At 36.8% G+C, this 22,458-nt stretch overlaps 1 protein-coding gene across 3 annotated transcripts in view; it reads left to right on the top strand.

The window, feature by feature from the left end:
• PIK3C3 (phosphatidylinositol 3-kinase catalytic subunit type 3) overlaps window positions 1-22,458 on the top strand; it is a 165,356-nt gene that overhangs the window by 69,477 nt on the left and 73,421 nt on the right. For all 3 annotated transcript variants that reach the window (XR_011563770.1, XM_070778690.1, XM_070778689.1), the window contains 4 exons: window positions 4,855-5,040; window positions 13,646-13,800; window positions 15,409-15,499; window positions 18,899-18,966. Coding sequence is in view for 2 of the 3 variants with exons in the window: in XM_070778690.1 (XP_070634791.1) it covers window positions 4,855-5,040; window positions 13,646-13,800; window positions 15,409-15,499; window positions 18,899-18,966 (500 nt within the window). In the remaining variant the exon portion in view is untranslated. The remainder of the gene's footprint in view (window positions 1-4,854; window positions 5,041-13,645; window positions 13,801-15,408; window positions 15,500-18,898; window positions 18,967-22,458) is intronic.

Genomic DNA, 22,458 nt, shown 5'->3' with positions numbered 1-22,458 from the left:
GCATCCCTAACTATGGGGACAGATGAAGCTCCCGTGCTTGGGACCCTTCCGGACCTCACCTAATGTGTTTCTTCACCTGGCTATTCATTTATATATTTTATAATAAACCAGCAATAATAAGTAAACTAGTACTCTAAGTTCTTTGAGTCATTATAGCAATTACTGAGCCTGAGGAAAGTTAGTTGTGGGAACCCCCAATATGTGTCCATATTGGACTGATTTCTGGGTACCTGAGGACCCAGTGTTTGCTCTTAGCATCTGAGATGGGAAGCAGTCTTGCACTGAGTTCTGCACTGAGTATCAGATTTCAGTTAAGTTGCAGGATACTCAGTGTCTGCAGAGAATTAGGGTGTCAGAAGTGTCTTGAGTAGAACAGGTTTTCCTGTTCTACATTTTGGAAATGCAGAAATTTCCAAAAATTGGGTTGGTAGAAGTTAATATTAGAAATATGTATGATAAATAGTGTTTTCAGCTCTGAAGTGTGATCGTGATTCTAAAAGTAGGAGGTAACAGTGAGGTGACTCTAAGTTCAGAAAGGAGGTTAACAAAATATTTATTGCTATTAATATAAAACATGATAATACATGTGATAATGTTAACATTTGACAGTAACATCAGAAGCACTTGTCAACTATTTATTATGTATGTATTCTGTTTTAAACATCTGTATCATTAACTTATTTAATATTTACATAAACTTATGAGATAGAGCACTTAAAAGTTAAATAATGTGCTCCATGTGACTCAGTAATTATTGATAGAGCTGGAAACTAAGATTTGAAACCAAACACCTTTCCTCTAAAACCTATACAGTTATCTGTGGAAGCCCTAGGTATAAAATTGCATTTGAATCCTCTATCTTTGTTTTATATAGATCTATAAAGCATCTTTAAAGCACCTGAAATAAAGTATCATCATTACTATTTCTGACTTCACATTCTTATACTTCCTTTCTTTCTCATTCCTCTTCTTATTTCCACCTTCATTCTATTATATCCTTGTTTACCTTTGTCACATTTAGCATTATCAGGTTGTGAAATCTTTGTACAGTCCCTGGCAGCAGTATACTCCATAAATCTTACTAATAAATCTATAAATCTGAGAATCTGAGGGTTAGATTGTTTCAGTTACTGAATTGAGTACATCAGCTTGCTACAAGATTTGCTTATAGTAAGTACATACTGGCACATTTTCCTTAAGACTGCTGATATACTGTGAAGTGGAAAAGCTTTCACTGTAGTTATTTAGGAAGTATTGCTTTATTTCCACATTAAATCTAGAAATACATTTAAGAAGTAAAAAATAAATGCATAGAATAAGGAGGGCCGTCCATGTGCTTTTATGGAAAGAGAGCACTTAAATGACGTGCAGGAGGTACAGAAGAAATGGCTAGCTATCCTTGGGGAATGGAAATTCCAGTTGTAGACATAAGAATGTCCAGAAAAGCATTTGGTAGTTAGAAGAGAGTAATTTAATTGAAGAATGTAAAATTAAGCAGCTACTGAGAGAAGAGCTGAAAGTTGCTGAAAACTTCCTGGAAAAGTTGATATTTTGGCAAGTTGGCCTTAAAGAAGATGACACTACTATTTTGACAAAGAGCATAAGAAAGGAAGGAACTCCCTGTAGATAGGAGTTAGACTGTTATATATAAAATAGGTTAGCTTGATTGAAGCATAGAGGGGCAATGAGAGCTTATTGAGAATTAAAGGTTTGGATTATGGTAAGAGGTATAAAGGAATATTTCGAAAAAGAAGCCAAGGTTTTAAAAAAAAATGGCTTCACTGTCTGTAAATACAATGAGTACGTTGGAAATTAATCACTGGAATTTCTTAGGTAAATATCAAGTCTCTTTTTGTCAGATATTATACAGTAAATTTGTGCTATTAGTGGGAGGTTGTGCTAATAAATCACTTCCAACTTGAATATCTGACAGTTTGTGAAATGATTAGAAGAGAAACCCTTAGCTTGAAGGCTGTGCCAAACTCTAGATGTGTGGCATAGTGAGAGTCAGTCTGAGGGGAACAGTGGGAAATATCACCAGGAAATAATCGAAGAGAATTAGGAATGGATTTGAGACAGGAAGAAAGGAGGCAGGGCACAACCATTAAAAGAATGAAGCAGCCGTTAAGAACAGGATTCACAAAAACTGATTGGAACCTAAATAGGCCCAAGGTGGCAGAAAATTTGACTTCCAGGAGACCTTGAGCCTCATTTGTACTCACTGTAATACATTAGCTAAATAACACACCCTCTGATGCCATGACATTTCTGAGGCCAACCATAAAAGGCCACAAAGTCAGTGGTGCCCCAGTTCTGGAAATCTCTGCCCTTTCCTCAAAATAGTTTGAATCATCTTCCCTCTTGTTAGCCTGTGAAATTACCTAGGCCATAAAAACTAACCACCCCCGTATTTCAGGGTCACTTGTGCCTTCTGAGACAGCCCACACTTTGTCTATGGAGTGGGTATCTCTCTACATAAATCTGCTTTCACTTTACTGTGGCTGGTTCTTGAATTCTTTCCTGTGTGAAGCCAAGGACCTTCACTAGGCAGCCAGTCCTAAGGACTCATTTGAGACCTGGAAAATGACCCTTCACTTGTGCCCCCTTTTTTTCCTAAAAATTTAGGGGATAAGTGTTGGTAGAGTAATGGCTCCCAGGGGCTTGGGCTAGCTAATTAGTAGATAGTAGTTCCTTAATGGTAAGGAGAAACCATCTGGTAAAACATGCATGGGTTGAGAGTCAATGGATTTAGATTCTAAGTCTAGCCTGTCTGATATTTTGAGATGATGGGCAAGTGACTTCACTCAGATTATACAAATTTGAGCACTCCATAGTGCTTTTATCCCATAATTTAGTTAAGTCAAGAATAAGTTCAGTTCAGTTCAGTTTAGTTCAGTCACTCAGTCGTGTCCAACTCTTTGTGACCCCATGGACTGCAGCACGCCAGACATCCCTGTCCATCACCAGCTCAAAGAGCTTGCTTAAACTCATGTCCATTGAGTCAGTGATGCCATCCAACCATCTCATCCTCTGTCATCCCCTTCTCCTCCCACCTTCAATCTTTCCCAACATCAGGGTCTTTTTATTGGAACTTCAGCTTTCAGCATCATTCCTTCTAATGAATATTCAGGACTGATTTCCTTTAGGGTTGACTGGTTGGATCTCCTTGCAGTCCAAGGGACTCTCAAGAGTCTTCTCCAGGACCACAATTCAAGAGCATTAAGTCTTCGGTGCTCAGCTTTCTAAATGGTCCAGCTCCCACATCCGTACATGACTACTGGAAAATCCATAACTTTTACGAGATGGACCTTAGTTGGCAAAGTAATGTCTCTGCTTTTTAATATGCTTTCTAGGTTTGTCATAGCTTTCTTTCCAAGGAGCAGCCGTCTTTTAATTTCATGGCTGCAGTCACCAACTGTAGTGATTTTGGAGCCCAAGAAAACGAAGTCTGTCACTGTTTCCATTGTTTCCCCTTCTATTTGCCATGAAGTGATGGGACTGGATGCCATGGTCTTAGTTTTTTTAAGCCAGCCTTTTCACTCTCCTGTTTCACTTTCATCAAGAGGCTCTTTAGTTCCTCTTCACTTTCTGCCATAAGGGTGGTGTCATCTGCATATGTGCGGTTATTGATATTTCTCCTGGCAGTCTTGATTCTAGCTTATGCTTCATCCACCCCAGCATTTTGCATGATGCACTCCACATATAAGTTAAATAACAATAAGTTAGGGAATGGGAATGAAGATTAATTTTGTGTCATACTAATAAGTAATTGTGTTTTATTATTCAAGGGAACATTTTTTTGGAGAACTTGGTTAGTTTACTAATGAAAATGTTTTTAGTTGAGCGGAGCAAGAATTTAAAATTTTAAAGTTATCTTTGTTCAAGAGATGAATTCATAGAAAAAGAAGAAAATGTCTGGATATCAGCCAGCAAAGTGTTAGTAGGGAGATCTGGCAATAGGGATTGCTTTTTTTTTTATGTTTTGTACCTGTTTTATGAAAAACAGGTACAAACCTTTCTTTAAAAAGCATTTATTGTTATGCAGCCATGAATCATATGCTCCAAGGTAGCTTCCTCACCTGACAGTCTTAAGAATTGGCTACCTTTCTAAAGAAGGGAGATTCCAGAAAGATTCTACACACAGCCAGCTGAATCATAGAATGAATATACAGAAACCAATGCTCCTGTGTGTTTATCTATTTTTATACTTGTTTCTGTAGAGGTTTTTTTTTTTTTTTTAATTGTCTCTCTTTTTCTGTAGTTACTTCTCTCTGTAAGAGAGACATACATATTCAGCTTCGTTTGAGTCATCCTATGTGAGTATCTAGGGAAACCATTGACTCTAGGATGTGTTCTTTTCTTTCTTTCTTTTTTTCTTATAATTGTACCTTGAATGGGGTTCTACTCTTTTTGGCCCTGGACTCTTTCATTCTTTGGTTGCAATGTTTTATGTCTCACGTGTTGATATTGTAAAATGAAGTTTTTCTCTTAAGGCATTTCAGACTTCATGAGACATGTCTCAACGATTTCCTTGTGTTGAGTCTTGCAGTATTTTAAAATAGTGAAAGCATAATGAAGAAAAGTTGAAGAAAATTTAAAGCTTCATAGTGCTTTGTAGTGTTCTGAAAAAAAAAAAAGTTACAAGAAACATGCATTTCCCACCCCCTCACTCTACCCTCACCCCTTGGTCCTGCATTTTTTCCCTCAGATTGTGTGTTTAGTGTTTATGTGAGGAGTCTGTCGTTGACTTTGTGACTCTGCCGTCAGGTCCAGGTTGAGCTCTGCCTCGTCATCCTTGATTCTCCCTTTCCCAGAATAAGATATTTCTAATTTTCAAACCTTTTCTGATTTTAGGCTTTGACCAAGTTCTTGAAATGTGTTAATTGGGATCTACCTCAGGAGGCCAAACAGGCACTGGAACTTCTGGGCAGGTGGAAGCCCATGGATGTGGAGGATTCCTTGGAGCTGTTGTCCTCTCAGTACACGAACCCAACAGTGAGGCGCTACGCTGTGGCCCGATTACGGCAGGCGGACGACGAGGTGCTGTAGTGTTCACTGCTGCTCTGCAACTGGGTGCATTTTAAACTGGGACCTGTGTGTGTGTGTGTGAGAAAGAGAGAGAGAGGGAAAGTTTGAGAAGGGAAGAGGATATACTGTGTGTGTTTTTAGAAGCAAAATTAAAATATTTCTCTAGGGGCTCTTCTGTGAAATGAAAATTGACTTCCTGATCTGTTTATGATGGGACAGCCTCCCCCAGGGCATTGACCTGGCAGCAGAGCTTGTATTGCTCTGTCTGGAAAAAGGAATTCCAATGAAAAATGGTTTAATGCAGTACCAGCTAGGGAATAATTCAGATCCCCTCTATCAGTCAGTCTACAACAAGCCACATTTAATAGTAGTTTTGAAAAGCCTTTGGGGCCTTTAAAGCATAGAGATGCATGGTCATCTTACTCTTTTTCAGACTCCTCCCTTAAACTTTAAGCTACTACAATTGTGTGTGTAAGTAAATTTTTTTAAAGGTGGTTTTGAATCCTCTGCAAGAAGAAGACTACAAGCTTTATAGTGGCTGTTTATATACATATGAGGCCACCTGGGAAGGTTGGAAACTGTATTGACCCAAAACATTGCTAGATGTTGAATTTTAGTAATTCCTAATCAGGTAGATGAATTCACTAATTTTTTTATAACTTACTAATTTTTATAGAGGAAATGTGTTCTCATACTTAGCCTGCAAGGCTTATGGAACATAAGATGACTCTTCTTAAGCCTCAATACATGTATAGGAGTGTTCATCATGATTTTGAACTCCTAGTGGTATCTGAATTTCAAGAAGCAGAATGCCACATTTATTAAAGTTGATAGTTGTATATGTATCTAATTACAGTAAAATTTAAGCACTAAAGAAAGTAGTACTGTGACTGTTCATGCGTAATTTACCTATCTTCAGAGTTGCCAACTCATAGACAATTTTGTTTTCATCTCTAATGCCAGTTATTCTCTCCTCCCCATTCCTTACATTCCACTAGATTATTCTGAGGCAATTCTCAGATATTGTATAATTTTTTTGGACTAGGATGTTTTTCACTCTCCTATCAAACAGCAGTTCCTAGCATTGTGATTCAGCATATTATCTTCTTTATTGTTTTTTTTTTTTTTTTTTTTACTATAGCACAAGTAAAAATAAATTATTGCAATATTTATTTAAAATGAAGTATTTATTTTGAAATTCACTAGAAATTTCACTTTAGTCATTAAGTCTTTATCTGTATTTGACATGAGTCAGGATTTAGATAAATGTCTTGGGTTGTAGTCAGTACAGCCCTCCTCAACATGGGTTCAGAGTTTAAATAGAAATATTATAAATCATCATTTTTGGTTGTCTGACTGGTGCTGCTGCTGCTAATTCGCTTCAGTCATGTCTGTCTCTGTGCGACCCCATAGACGGAAGCCCACCAGGTTCCCCCGCCCCTGGGATTCTCCAGGCAAGAACACTGGATTGGGTTGCCATTTCCTTCTCCAATGCGTGAAAGTAAAAAGTGAAAAGGAAGTCGCTCAGTTGTGTCCGACTACATTCCCTTATAAACTTAGAGGTTAAACATTTAATTGTCTCTGGAATTAATAGTATTAGTGCAAGTACTGAACTATTTATAGATTTTTTATAATTTTTGTTATGAGATAAAGAATGATGATAGAAATATTGCATGTATCCCAAACCGCAAAATATGGTTGTTAATTTGGGAGTGTTTTTTGAGGTTTTAGAGATGATAGATAGTGAGATGGTAGCTATCTCTTGATTTCCCTTTCTCTGAACTTGGTTCAATAATGAATTTTGTATACTCAGCTTAAAAAAATATTTTAATTTAGTTTCTACTGATTCTTCAAATGTACATTAAGATTTGAATTTTGGATTTTATCTGACTCTATGTACCCATATGTCTTTGGGAACATGTGTTATTCTCACCTCAGTTTCCTATCCAAAAAAAATGTAAAAAATAGTGATAGTAGCTATTTATATCACTTAATAGTTATGAAGAAAAAATTACATGGGAAAAATTTTGAAAACTATACTTATACATAATATGCTGAAAGATTATAAATTTATATCAATTTTATACTAAAATCATTCATGTTGTACCTTTCTTTTCTAATTGGTATAAAATGTCTCTCTGCTTTTGCATTATCTGTGGCTGCTGCTGCTGCTAAGTCACGTCAGTCGTGTCCGACTCTGTGCGACCCCATAGACGGCAGCCCAACAGGCTCCTCTGTCCCTGGGATTGTCCAGGCAAGAATACTGGAGTGGGTTGCCATTTCCTTCTCCAATTATTATCTGTGGAGTAGTATGGTATTCATGGTTATGAACTTCAAATGTTTTTTAGTATTTCAAGTGAAAGTCACACAGTCATGTGTGACTCTTTGTGACCCCGTGGACTGTAGCCTGCCAGGCTCCTCTGTCCATAGAATTCTCCAGGCAAGAATATTGGAGTGGGTAGCCATTGCCTTCTCCAGGGGATCTTCCCAACCCAGGGATTGAACACAAGATCTCCCACATTGCAGGCAGATTCTTTACCATAGTGAGCCCTTAATGTAGTCCTTTAATATAATATAATCATGTAAACACAGCATCACATCAAAGGTCACTTTGTCTAAACATCTACATCTTGGACAATTGAAAAACTTGAATGAAAATTACTGCACTTTATATTTGGACAGTAATTCGTTCAGGATGCCATAGTCCCTCTAGTACTCAAGCCTGTATGTGTGTTACTTCATTTTCCTAGTGAGGTCTTCCTGCTGTTCATCCTTCAAGGAGTAGCACAGACCTCAATATCTCTGAGAAACTTCTCTTAACCACTGAAGGAAGCAGATGACATTTTGGTTTCTTTTCTGCTCCCACAGCATTTGGTTTGTTCCTTTATTGTTATTATATTATCATGTTTTTTTTTTTTTTTTTCTGATTTGCTTTCCTTTTAAATTATAAATGAAATAGTAACATTGAAGCTCCTTTAACAATTCCACTTTTCCAGCCATTTTTTATCCCCTGAAAAATAGTCACTCATATCTTTTCATATATTCTGTATGCAAATTGCAAGCATATATATGCATGTATGGTTTATATGATGAAAAGTGAAAGTCGCTCAGTTGTGTCTGACTCTTTGTGACCCCATGAACTGTAGCCCGCCAGGCTTTTCTGTCCATGGAGTTCTCTAGACAAGAACACTGGAGTGGATTGCGTTTCCCTTCTCCAGGGGATCTTCCCGACCCAGGAATCAAACCCAGGTCTTCCTGGGTTTGATTCCTGCCTGGAATACCAGGCAAATTTTTACCATCTGAGCCACCAAGACATCTCTTAAAATTAAGGTAAATAGGAGTATCCTATCCATGTTTTTAAAAGCATGCCTTATTAACTGAACAGTATAATCTTGGACATTTTCTCATATTCAACAAATACAATAACTGGTGTCTGTAAAGTCTGGAAACACAGGCAAATGAATATCAAGGCAAATGATGTCAAAGGTACATCTAATCTGTAGAAAAACACTGTGGTTTTAGACTTTATGGATACCTATAGATCTACCTTTTTCTTTTAAAACAGCAGCATAATATTTTACCGCACATTTATTTTATAACTTATTTTACCAGTCAGCCTCTTGTGGTAAGCAATTGTTTTATTTCTAATCTTTTGCTGTAACTGTATTAGTGAACAGAGTTTTGTGTACGTTTTTCCATATTCTTGAATAAGTAACCTGCTTTGAAATTGTTAAAATATACATGCCTTTATCACAATTTTTCATGAAATTTTTTCACATTTTAAAAATGTGAAAATTTTTGTGACAGTCATTACTGTTATAAACTACCTCACCACTGTTATCTCTTATTTCTGTTTGTTGGTTAAATGAAAACTGCATTTTTATTTTAATATTTATGTTTTATCTAGTTTCTTTAGTGATGTCTGTTTATAGTTTTAATAGGTGTTAAATGGGTCCCTATAATTTGTAGGTATAGCATCATGCTATCTGAAAAACATTAATATATTATAAATACAATATATGATAGATGCTGAATTCCTAATGTTAAACTCACCTTACGTCTGTAACATATATCTTAACCAGTCTTTTAATGTCTTTCTGAATTGGATTTGTTTAATGTTCTTTAAAGGCATTTTTAAAAGCCATATTTCTTTCTATGGTGTGGCTCAGAAGGAGAGAGATTCTCCATTAGAATTTGAGGAAGAAATAGCATTTGAGAAAGACATTGAAGGAAGAGTAGAATTTCAGAGTTGAACTTGAATTTATTTTCCAAGTGGAGAGAGCAATACGAGCAAAGGCCAGGAGATTGAAAAGTGCAGGAAAATAGAAAGTATTTCATTTCACCAGAAATATGGGATATATGTAGCTGTCTGAGAACCAGGGTCAGAACCCATGTCTCTAACTGTAAATGCCTATATGAAAAATTACTGTTAATTCAATAAGAAATAGTGATTTTGACATGAAATCTTGCATTTGTATTCTAAAGCATTAGAATTAACTTCTTTAGAAGAATGACGATTACTATCTAGATAGTATTTCATAGCTCTTGAGAAAGTTTTCCTGAACTGTCTAAGATAGAAATCTGATTTTTTTGTTTGTTTTGCTTTACTTAAATGCTTATATCCTTCATGCCTGGAGGGATTTTATGTTTTTCGAATGTGACTGTGTAATGAACAAACAGCCTTTGCACTTAACTATTGAAGTTAATTTATTTTCATACAAATGAAGGAATGGGTAGTTTGAATACAGAAAGCAGATGACTAACACAATCATACTGTGATGAGTGACTTAAAAAGATGTGTTTTCTTCTGAATTTCTCCTTCTTGGGGAATTTAATAACAGTGCAACCTTTTTGCTTTCATGCAATAAGTCTTTTCTGTACTTGGGAAAGCACACTAGGTGGTACATTCAGCAGCATTTCCAAAGCCTGTCTGGTAATAAAGGGTAGCAGTGAAACTGAATTACTTAAACCTCCTAAGAATACTTCATTAAACAATTTTCTGTTATATAATTTTTTTCTTAGAATATACATAGAAGAATATCTAGAGCTATAAGGTGTGATAAATCCTAAATAAGATAATAGAAAATCAAGCATTTATTGATCCAATTAAAATTTGTTTTTAGAAGCAGAGCTCTATATAAGTATTTTGATAAAGTCATTTGATTTTCCTGGCCACTGATACTGATATATTTGAATAAGAATTAATAAGGCAGTTATCACAGAGTGGACTTCCCTATAGCTTTTGCGGTAAAGAATCTGCCTGCAGTACAGGAGACTTGGGTTCAATCCCTGGTTTGGGGAGATCCTCTGGGGAAGGGAATGGCACCCCACTCCAGTATTCTTGCCTGGAGAATCCCATGGACAGAGGAGCCTGGTGGGCTACAGTCCATGGGGGTTGCAAAGAGTTGGACACAACTAAGCAAATTTGGAAAACTCAGCAGTGGCCACAGGACTGGAAAAGGTCAGTTTTCATTCCAATCCCAAAGAAAGGCAATGCCAAAGAATGTTCAAACTACCGCACAATTGCACTCATCTCACACGCTAGTAAAGTAATGCTCAAAATTCTCCAAACCAAGCTTCAGCAATATGTGAACCGTGAACGTCCTGATGTTCAAGCTGGTTTTAGAAAAGGCAGAGGAACCAGAGATCAAATTGCCAACATCCGCTGGATCATGGGAAAATCAAGAGAGTTCCAGAAAAACATCTATTTCTGCTTTATTGACTATGCCAAAGCCTTTGACTGTGTGGATCACAATAAACTGTGGAAAAGTCTGAAAGAGATGGGAATACCAGACCACCTGATCTGCCTTTTGAGAAATCTATATGCAGGTCAGGAAGCAACAGTTAGAACTGGACATGGAACAACAGACTGGTTCCAAATAGGAAAAGTGTTACGTCAAGGCTGTATATTGTCACCCTGCTTATTTAACTTATATGCAGAGTACATCATGAGAAATGCTGGACTGGAAGAAACACAAGCTGGAATCAAGGTTGCCGGGAGAAATATCAATAACCTCAGATATGCAGATGACACCACCCTTATGGCAGAAAGTGAAGAGGAACTCAAAAGCCTCTTGATGAAAGTGAAAGTGGAGAGTGAAAAAGTTGGCTTAAAGCTCAACATTCAGAAAACGAAGATCATGGCATCTGGTCCCATCACTTCATGGGAAATAGATGGGGAAACAGTGGAAACAGTGTCAGACTTTATTTTTCTGGGCTCCAAAATCACTGCAGATGGTGACTGCAGCCATGAAATTAAAAGACGCTTCCTCCTTGGAAGGAAAGTTATGACCAACTTAGATAGCATATTGAAAAGCAGAGACATTACTTTGCCAACAAAGGTTCATGTAGTCAAGGCTATCGTTTTTCCTGTGCTCATGTATGGATGTGAGAGTTGGACTGTGAAGAAGGCTGAGCACCAAAGAATTGATGCTTTTGAACTGTGGTGTTGGAGAAGACCCTTGAGAGTCCCTTGGACTACAAGGAGATCCAACCAGTCCATTCTGAAGGAGATCAGCCCTGGGATTTCTTTGGAAGGAATGATGCTAAAGCTGAAACTCCAGTACTTTGGCCACCTCATGCGAAGAGTTGATTCATTGGAAAAGACTCTGGTGCTGGGAGGGATTGGGGGCAGGAGGAGAAGGGGACGACAGAGGATGAGATGGCTGGATGGCATCACCGACTCGATGGACGTGAGTCTGGGTGAACTCCGGGAGTTGGTGCTGGACAGGGAGGCCTGGCGTGCTGCGATTCATGGGGTCGCAGAGTCAGACACGACTGAGCGACTGAACTGAACTGAAGCAACTAACACTACTCCTCAGCCAATTAAGCTTTCATTTAGTTTTTTGTGAAAAGAATCATATAATGGTAAAATCACATGTATTGCTTTTTGTCAGTATTTGGGCAACTGTAAAAAAGGTTGACATGTCAGTATAAGAAAAAAGATGAAAAGAATTTATTTTGGTATTAAATAAGGGAAAATAGCATGTTGGGAAGTAGTCGTCATCATGGAATTTTTAAAATGGTGGAAATGACAAAGAGTAAATAAGCAATTAATTGCAAATACTGGGCCTCCCTGGTGGCTCAGCTGGTAAAGAATCCACCTACAATGTGGGAGACCTGGGTTCGATCCCTGGGTGATGATCCCCTGGAGAAGGGAATGGGTACCTACTTGAGTATTCTGGCCTCTGGAGAATTCCATGGATTGCATAGTCCATGGGGTCGCAAAGAGTTGGGTACGACTGAGCGACTTTCACTCTCACAAATGCTGTAGTTGTTAACAAAATACAGAAGGAAAGATTTGTTTATACCTGAAGTATAAATATAAATATTTAGCCAGGGATTTAACCTGGTTTCTGGGCTTAAGGAACGGTGACTAAAATTAAACTGGTAATCACAATGTCTTAATACTACATAATTGAATTTTAACTGCCTGAGTGGCAATTAGAACTGGAAGATAATAGATGCTGTCAATTTTCTTTTGAGTTTTGTTAGTTTCTTCAATTTGTAATTATTTTTGAAAGCAAAACTTTTGGCGTTTTCTTAATAGTCATTGGGAGGGGCTAAGAAGTACATTTATAGAGTATAATGGAAAATATTTCCATTCTTAACATTAAGGGAAAACTCAGAAAGGTAAAAACAACTTTCCTGATGCTTTTTTTTTCGGTATGAATTATCTCACTGTTTATCAGAAGAAGTAGGAGAAATTTAGATTTAGAAATTTGTTTTCTTCAAGCCAGTTTTGGTAGTTGGAAGGAAAATAAATATTTCCTTTAACTGAATGTTAAAATATCTACTTCATTGTAGTTTCCATTTAAGAGACAACCCAAATTCTCTAAATTCACTCAACTCCAAATTCTCTTAAAGGGAAAAAAAGCAATATAATATTTTTTTTAAAAATCCCAACCAGGAAACATTATGAAATAGAAACACTTTGAAAACTTAATAGATTGGAGTTTCACATGTAATCTTAGACCTAAAATGCCATTGCTGTAAAAAGGATCTTTTGTTAATTTCTCAGCTTTATATGAACCATCTCAATTATTTTTCTTAGTTTTTGTTTTTTTTTCTGAGCTTTTGGGATACTTTTTATTTTTTATTTTTATTTTCTAATAGAGCATGACTGATTAACAGTGTTGTGTTAGTTTCAGGTGTACAACAAAGTGATTCAGTTATATATATACATGTATGTATTCTTTTTCAAATTCTCTTCCCATTTAGATTATTACAGAATATTGAGCAGAGTTCCCTGTGCTGTACAGGTCCTTATTGGCTATCTGTTTTAAGTATAGCAGTGTATACATGTCGATGGGGTACCATTTTAAACAAGATGTTTACTGGTCACTTACTTTGTGCCAGGAACTATTCTGTGACTTTTTTCCTGTTAACTGATTTAATCCTCACAACTCAGTCTCTAAGGTTTATATGATTATGGCCATTTTAAAGAAGAGGACCCATTGAGGCACCAAGAAGTTCAGAAACCTTGGGACCTGCCCAAGGTAACACAACTGATAAGTGGTAGATTAAATCGTTTAACTTGATATTTAGGAATACCCATAACTTGTATGTAATCATTTGCATTTTTCTAATATTGGCTTATTTTTTGTTTGTTTTCCAGGATTTGTTGATGTACCTATTACAGCTGGTCCAAGCTCTCAAATATGAAAACTTTGATGACATAAAGAATGGATTAGAACCTACCAAGAAGGATAGTCAGGGTTCAGTGTCAGAGAGTGTGTCAAATTCTGGAATAAATTCTGCAGAAATAGATAGGTATGGATATCCAGGGAGGACTTATTTTCAAATCTGATAGTTTTCTACCTTTTCAGACTGTCGTCTTTTCTTTTTTCCCGGATGTACCAAGCCCTGGTTGGTAATAAGTTTGAAGTTCTACCAGTGAACATGGCATGTGTGCTCCAGAACACAAACTACTGTATTATAGGGCAGTGTTTTAAAAGCAAGCTATAGAGTCAGAATGCCTGAGTTAAAATCTTAACTCTACCACTTGCTAGCTGTGTAAACTTCTGCAAGTTAAATATTCTCTCTGTGCCCCTGGCCCTAGTTTCTCATGTTAAAAATGGGGATACAGCAATAGTAACTGATCTTTAAGGACTGCTGAAAGATTAAATGACACACATAAAGCATTTAGAAAAGTGTCTGACACATGGTGCTTGGTAAGTGTTGGATGTCATTGCTGTTCATGCAAAAAGAAAATGAAAGATTAGGCATATTAGTGGACTCAGACATTTTTATTGTAAAGTTGTATTTTTTATTGACTGCTTTTCACCTCTTTAGTAGTTAAAGCAACCTGTTAATTGAATTGAAAGTAGGCTATTAACAGTAATAACAGTTAAGAACTCCCACCTCTGTAGCAGACACCAGGAGATGGCCCATATACATTAAACTTGTTATTAGTAATCCTCTGAGGTAGGTGTTCATATCCCTAATTTAGACATGAAGAACTTAAGGAGAAGTAAATTCCCAAAGTCTTCTGTGTTGCAAATTAGGTAGAGTTTACTCCAAAGCCCTTGTTCTTTCTACTTTGCCATTTTTCTTTTCATAAAATCTTAAAATTTGAGATGAATAGAAACATTTGTATGAGAAGTTCTAGACTTAGTGGGTATAAAATTGTTTTGTGAAGAAATCATGAGATTTGTTAATTACAAATGAGATCTAGAATTCAGATTATCTGGATTAGTACAGTTATTTCGATTATCACATGAGTTCAAGATTATATTTCTGAATTTTTGTTGATGATAATGCTTTTTTTTTTTTTTAATCTGCTGTTTTTCACTTAGAAGGAAACTGAGAAACAGTGAGGGGAAAACATTTTTTTCTTATATAGACTCCTTTATGTTTTCCTGTTTTTAAGAGAGGAGATCCCTTACATTTTCTTCCACTGTACATGAGAGGGCTTCAGTCTCTAGGCATGTTTACTTAACTTCATCTTACTTTTGCCACTTAGAGTGTTTTATTAGAACTCTGTTTAAGATTTTATGACAGGATGTAAACTATAAACTATTGTATCTGCTGGTCACCAATTTGTATGCTTTTTAAAAGATGAAAAAGAGATAGGAGTTGTCTTGTGGCCAAATATATTTGGAAAATACTGGCTTAAAGTAAAATGTACTTTTTAAAAACACTGTAGTATTTATCAGAAACTTTAATGTATGCAAACTTGCACATACATCTCAAAGATGAATCACCCATATTCTTTGACTATGGAGCCTCTTTTCCAGAATCTAATGTGACTCAGTGCTAGCCAGAACACACTTTAGGAGATGGCACTTTATCCAGACTCACTTGTGGTGAACTGTGCTGAACATATGTATCTTCTCTTACAGAAAGAGGATTTTACATATCAGTGTATTATTTTTTCAGCTCCCAAATTATAACCAGCCCTCTTCCTCCAGTGTCTTCCCCTCCTTCTGCATCTAAAACGAAAGAAAGTTCAGATGGTGAAAATCTGGAGGTGAGTATAGAGCTTTTCATGTTTCCTGTAGGAGGGATCCTATCAAGTAAACATTTTATGTTGGTCTTGAAAATATTGATTTTGATGAATAATTACAACTTTATGAAATAATTTGGTTTATGATACATGTTTATAACTTTTCCTTTCAGCAAAAAGTGCCATCAATTCAGTTCAAGGCATTTTATTGGTGCCTTTGGACATGTTAATATAAATGGATTGAAATACAATGTAAAAATAAAGTGGACCTAAATATTTTATTAAGGAAACTCAGAATATTTATTGTTAACACATTTATGAACATTACTGTAGTTGTTGGTGTTTGTAATTACCTTGTAGAAATGTATGACTTTGATACTAGGGAAATAAACTAAGCTGCTCTTAAGTTCTTTTACCTAAGCAGAGGTAAAATTTTTTTGAGGTAAAACAGGTCTATATGGCTAGTGCTACTCTGAAAATTGTATTTGGGAGTACATTTGCTGAAGTTCAACTAGTATGTATTGTTGTTTTTTATCCCTGTGACTTCTAATTTGAGAAGAACCTTTCATATCCCTGATGCTGAAAATAAGTAATACATGCTTGATATTGGAAAGAGGTTTGTTTTGTTTTAAATGTATATATTCAATATCATTTCTTTTAGTCACATTTTAGGCATTAATGTTGTTAACTGAGTGACATTTGTTTTCACTATTAACTTTTAATTAGAGTATGCTTGTCTCTGCCTACCTCTTGATATATCAGGAAATATTGAAAAAATAATTTTATATTACTGGATCATAGAATCCTTAAAGGAGTTCTTTAAGGAACCACTTAGCTCCAGTTTATTTTTCTCTTTCAAAAGGGACTGATTGACTGATTCAGTAAGCAGTTCATTCACATGTATTTTTTTGAGTTCTGTGTACCAGAAATTGTTGTAGGTGCTAGGGTTGATACATGGACGGAGGAGCCTGGTGGGCTGCAGTCCATGGTGTCGCTAGAGTCAGACACGACTGAGCGACTTCACTTTTCACTTTTCACTTTCATGCACTGGAGAAGGAAATGGCAACCCACTCCAGTGTTCTTGCCTGGAGAATCCCAGGGACGGGGGAGCCTGGTGGGCTGCCGCACAGAGTCGGACACAACTGAGGTGACTTAGCAGCAGCAGGGTTGATACAGCAGAGAAGAAAACAGTCAAAATCTTTTCACTTCATGGAATTCATTCTAGTGTTTGGGCTGATGATAGTCAATAATATTTATATGCCGTAAAAGAGTAGAAGAAAAATCAGAATAGAATGATAGAGAATGTTGGGGTGGGGTTAGGTGATTGAAATTTTGAAAAGGCTGTTCAGGGAAGGCCTCCCAGGAAAAGTGACATCTTCTGTAAAGATGAAGCAGGTGAGGAAACAACCGTGTGGTGACCTGTGGGATGAGCACTTTAAGCAGAGGGAACAAGGACCACTTTTTTGTACTACTGCCCTGAAACATCTAAATGCATTGATCTCTACCTTTTTCTTTGTTTATCAGTACCCTTCAATGTTTGCTTTCCTCTGAGTACAGCTTTTATCCCAACTCATCATTTTAATCATTCTTCAGTTCTCTTGGCACAGTCTTAACCCTTGATAAGGCTAATTAATTACCTAATTTGTCTGTGCCTTAATACTTTGAAAGAAATCACATAGCCTAGCGTGTTGATATCACCATATATTCATGACCGCAAACACCAGGTGGGCACTCAACACTGGCTGACTTCCTACATTTCTCTAGATGGTTGCTCTCCCTGCTCTACAGTGACTCTTTCATACCTTTTCAGCCCTGTTCTTTATGCCCTGCCTCACAGTTTCTAGATCACAATTCTGCCTCATTTTTAATGGAAATAAATAGGAGTCATTAAATAAAAATGGTTCCCATTTACCATCACTAGATTTACAGATGTGAATCTCTTCCCATTCTTTACTTCTGTTTTCTTAACAATGAATAATATAACCATCTTGAAAGATATGCTCTCTTCTTTTCCTGGTAGAAATACTCAGACATGTTAGTATCTCTCATTTTAAAAATTCAGATATTGGAAAAAAAAAAGAAAACAAGAAAAATTCTTCCCTGATACCACATCCTTCACAACAGTACCTAATTTTCTTTGTTTTCTTCATAATCAAGTATCTCAGAGGAGTTGTTTGTCCATCTCGAGTCTCCTTCCTTTCTTTTTAGTCTTTAATTCACATCATTCAGGGCCTTTGTTTCCCATCATTATATTAAAACTTACTTTGCTAAAATAAAATAGTAAATGGCTTCAGTGTTTGTGGTTGTGTGTATTTAAATTTCTCGCAGCATTATTCAGGAAAATAAATGACTCCCTTCTTGAAAAGCTGACTCTTTTCATGGTTTGAGTGATACCATACATCCCCCGTTTTCCTCTTCACCTCTCCAGCCGTTCCTTCTTGGTTTCCTTTGTCAGTACTTTCTTGTTGCTTGACATGAGTACCTCAGGGTACTCATTGCTAGCACATTTCTCTCTCCTGAGTTTTAGATTCATATATCCAGATATCTACTTGATTTCTGTTGTATATCTGACAGGCATTTCAAACTTAATATTTCAAGATACAACTCTCTCCCCCAACACTCTTGCTTCACTTGGAATTTCTGTGACGTAACAAATCAATCCATTTACTAAATCCATAAATTTAGGAGTTGCTGTCAGTTCTTTTTTGTTTCATACATCCTCTCCATCAGCAAGTCCTATCAATTATACTTGCAAAATATTGTAATAATCTATTGCCTCTCGGTCACCATTCAGTCTTCTAGACTACCGTAATAGCATGCTGACTGATCTCAGGTCTGTACTTCTCAGAGCAAATAGAGTCATTTTCAGAAGATGTAAAGCAGATCACCTCACTCTCCTGCTTTAGATCTTTTGTTGAGTGTTGATTGCTTTGCAAATAAAGTCCATACTCAGTAGTGTGACAGTTTGGTCTTTGCTTCCCTTTTCAGCCTCCTTTACTTTTGTGTTCACTGTATGTTAGCTATATTGGGCCTCTTAAAAGTTCTTTGAACAGTGAGATTCAGGGCCTTGGTCCATACCATCATGCTGGTCGTGCCTAAACATCACATCCTCATTGCAGCCTCTGACCTCGCAGTCCAAGTTATTTTTATGACTTCCTTTAATGCATCTCTCCTCCACTAAATGTTAAGCTTCCAGTAGAACCAGGAACTCTGCAAACTATGGTGTCCTTAACCTCTCTCACATATTGCCTGGTCTAGAATAAATATTAGATAGGTGGGATGGAGGGATAGATAGATGCATAAAAATCTGATCTGTGGCATAGATATATAGGTGAAAACTGATAGGCAAATGTAGACTCTCTTATTTCCCCCTCGTGAATAGCAGATGGTAATATATAAATACATTTCTTTTAATTCTTTCAGCAAGATCTGTGTACCTTCTTGATATCAAGAGCCTGCAAAAACTCAACACTGGCTAATTATTTATACTGGTATGTGAAATAATTTTTTATTTTATAATCACTGTTTAGGACTATTTTTTTCCCCAAACTAAACAAAAAGGCAGTTTAAAGTATGAGCAATCATCCAAAAACCTATACAATATTTATATCTAGCTGTATTTCTTTGCAATTATGCTCATGGAAATGCTTGTTAGCATCACAGTTTTTCTTCCTTTCACTAACTTTCTAGGATCTAAGATAAAACTGGGTAAGTTAATTGATTTTTTTCAGTTTTATGTCTGTCTGCCTTTTATGCTGTTTAAATAGTGTAAGTATGATACTTTACTGTAATTCAGTATATTCACATTATTTACTAAAATACTGCAATCATGCTAAAGTAGAATTTGAAGTTACTTATCTTATAGATGAGGAAACTGAGGCAGAGGCATGATGTAGCTGAACTTGCTAAAACTTGAGCTGGGATTAGATCACTGATTTCAAATTTTGCCATTTACAGAGTGCTTTCAGTGACCTTTTCTCGTTTGTTCATGTGAAGTTAAATAGGGCAAATGTAAGTATCTCTGTTTTACATGAGAACACATTTCCTGAAGGAAAGAGAGAGAAGAACTAAGGTATAGAAAGGTTAACTGACTTACTGAGACACACTTAATATGAAGCATGGCTCCCTTTTGTCATAGAATTTTAAAGTGTAGAGAACAAGTAGCTTAAGCCACAGGAGAAATACTTTGTTTCTGGTTCAGTTAAAGAAAGCAGTAGGATTAAACACTAGACAAGAGAACCGTATCCAGTTTTTAGCAAACAAAAGGCAGAGCCAGTGGGTAAGCTCTACTTGAAGCCTCTGTACATTTGAGAGAACATTTTTTTTAAACTTCCTAACAAACTTGATATTTTTTTATCTGTAGAAAAGATCCGGGATTTAATCTTACTGCTCAGTTTACTATGTTTAACTGTGTTTTTCTGTTTTGGTCTTTGTAATGGGAAGAAAAATAATTCCATGCTTTTCTTTAGCAATTTAATATAATATTCATAAAACTACATTTCCCTCACAGTAACTTTCAGTATGTCCGTGAAAATACATCCACAGAATGTTTTGGCTAGTTGTTAATCACCATTTTAACTTTGAAAGGTTTGCTTAGAAATTATTATATTACCAAATCACTACTATTTCCTTTTAATGCAGCTTCTTGCTTCCTAAAGTTCTCCATATTGCAATTTGAATTCTTAAGTGTATGTCTATTAATTGGTGTTAAGGAAAAATACTTCCTCGTAAAAATTTAGGTAAATAATTTAGAGTAAGTTAAAATGTGTAGGGCACAGTGCCAAGGTTTTGAGTACGTACTTTTAAGCCTCGTAGGTATTTAAAAATCAAGGTTTAATATATTTTTAAATGTTTTACTAAGAATTCCTTTATAGCTATATTTATTTCCTTGTAATATTCATTTCCTTGTAATATTCATGGAAAGTTTCTCTGGCTCATTACTTGCAGTGTAGATTAGTCACTTATAGAAGCTGTTTGTACATACACTGATTATGTGCTGTTTAAAATTATGTATTCTTTAGATTTGAGTGTGGACTAGATTTCACTGTAAAATTTGAAATTAGTTGTGATAAAATCTTTGCTGTCTTATGCCCCGGCTGATCCAGGGTATTCGAAGGAGAGACGGCGTAGGCGAGGATCAGGAAACAATTGCTTAATTAAACATTAATTAAGGATATAAAGAGTGATAGAATAAGGATAGCTCAGTAGGAAAATTCAGTGGAGAAAAGAGGCTGAGTGGCTTGGTTTACGCGGGAGACCAATAAAACTTCAAGACAAGAAGCTTGCACCACTTACGTAGGCCACAGGCGTCCTTCCGTTCTCCCGAAGGAGAGGAGACACTGAGGCCTCCCCGGTCGGATCTTAGAAGCCCAGGCATAATTAGTAAGCATGGTGGGTTCCGCGCTCCAGATGGAGACTCAGCCAGAGTGGGAGAGAGAGCGACATGGGGAGACCAGTGTTTCGAGAAACTGATCCCCATTCTTTATTTTCCATGGTCTACTTTTATACACTGAGATGTTATGCAAAAGTCACGCGGGGTCAGCAGTCCTGACTTTTATCAAAGTCAGGTGCTTCATACAAATGTATACAGAGGTCTTAGGGGTGTTACATCATCTTCTGGCCAGGGGGGCCTGCTGACAATTTACGACCCTCTCCTTGTGACAGCGGTCAGTCAATCAGGACACTTATTTCTCCAGGGCTGATTATTCTCAAAACAGACGCCACCCAAATAAAGTTACATTCCTACAGGGTGAGGGTGTAGTGGGTTTTAGTTAAGGAAAGAATTTACTTAGCCTAAGGTCTAACGTGATTAATATCAAAGGTTAATTCTATATATTCATTAATGTGTGTAAGGGCAGGGGATATGGAGACTTAGCAACAAACATTGGCTCAACAAATGAAAAACCCTTCACCAGTACAATTTCTAATCAGCCCACTATACTTATAGTTTTCTAACTTTTCTAAGGAACCTGTTTTTAGAAGGTTAAAGCATCTCGTGCCTCTCACAGTTGGGAGGCTGTGAGCAATCACATTTGGCCAGACGAGCCTGTCAGGCAGGCTAGAGAACCTTCAGAGGAGTTTGTAGGTTAAAACAGTCTTATCACGCCCAGGAATTATTATTAACTGGAGCTCTAGGTTAACTCCTTCTCCCAAAGAGGTCGTGGGGGACAGCCCCCCGTAAAGTCAGAGGTGTAGGTAAGAGCACAAAGTAGTAAAGTAGGCAGGCTCTGGTTATGGGGGTAGACGCTCGAGGATTTCCAGGGGGACTCCTGAGGCTCAATCCCGCCTTTGCGTATGTCGAGCCTCCTTCCTCATGACCTTTGTCACGGGCGGAGTACCTCACTCTGGCCCCCAACAGGAAGAGTTTTCAAACCATTCTGAATGCAGCTAAACAGTAGGAAATCTATTAGGTGAACAGTTTCCAGTGAGGCAACAGTTTCTGTTCAGAAAGAGTACTTTGTTTTCTCTACAGATAATAAACAAAGTGAAGCCCTAGCTCCCAGTCTTATAAATGTTCCATCAAACTTAGATTTGATTTGTGTTCTCCCACTGTATTTCTGATTCACTGATGCAATAGCATGTGCTATGTCTATTCATTCTCTGAGGAGTAATTGTTTTTCCCATATTTACAGTCCACATATTACATATTCAGAAATACTCAAGGGGGGAAAGAGCTATTGATGTGGACTTCTGACTTTGGTAGATACGACTTTTGTGGTTGTAGCATGAAAATAAGGAAATAATTTCAAGGAGTTGACTTAAAATAATCATTCTTTTCTGTTGAACCTGGACAGAGTAGTATAAAATATTAATCACATGTAATAGTTTATATGCTTCTCAGTCTAAGCTTACCCTAACAAATGTATTAAAATATAAATTTCAGTTGATTGTGCTATTTCATTTTGAACATTTTGAATTTCCTTGTTCATCTGTTCCCTTTTTGTTGATTTAAACAGGATTCCTGCTATAGTTGAATCCTTAGG

Source organism: Bos indicus, chromosome 24, assembly GCF_029378745.1.
Source record: "Bos indicus isolate NIAB-ARS_2022 breed Sahiwal x Tharparkar chromosome 24, NIAB-ARS_B.indTharparkar_mat_pri_1.0, whole genome shotgun sequence".
In the NCBI taxonomy this organism is placed as follows: Eukaryota; Metazoa; Chordata; class Mammalia; order Artiodactyla; family Bovidae; genus Bos; species Bos indicus.
The sequence above is the reverse complement of the archived record's forward strand: the minus strand, read 5'-3'. Positions and strand labels throughout refer to the sequence as shown.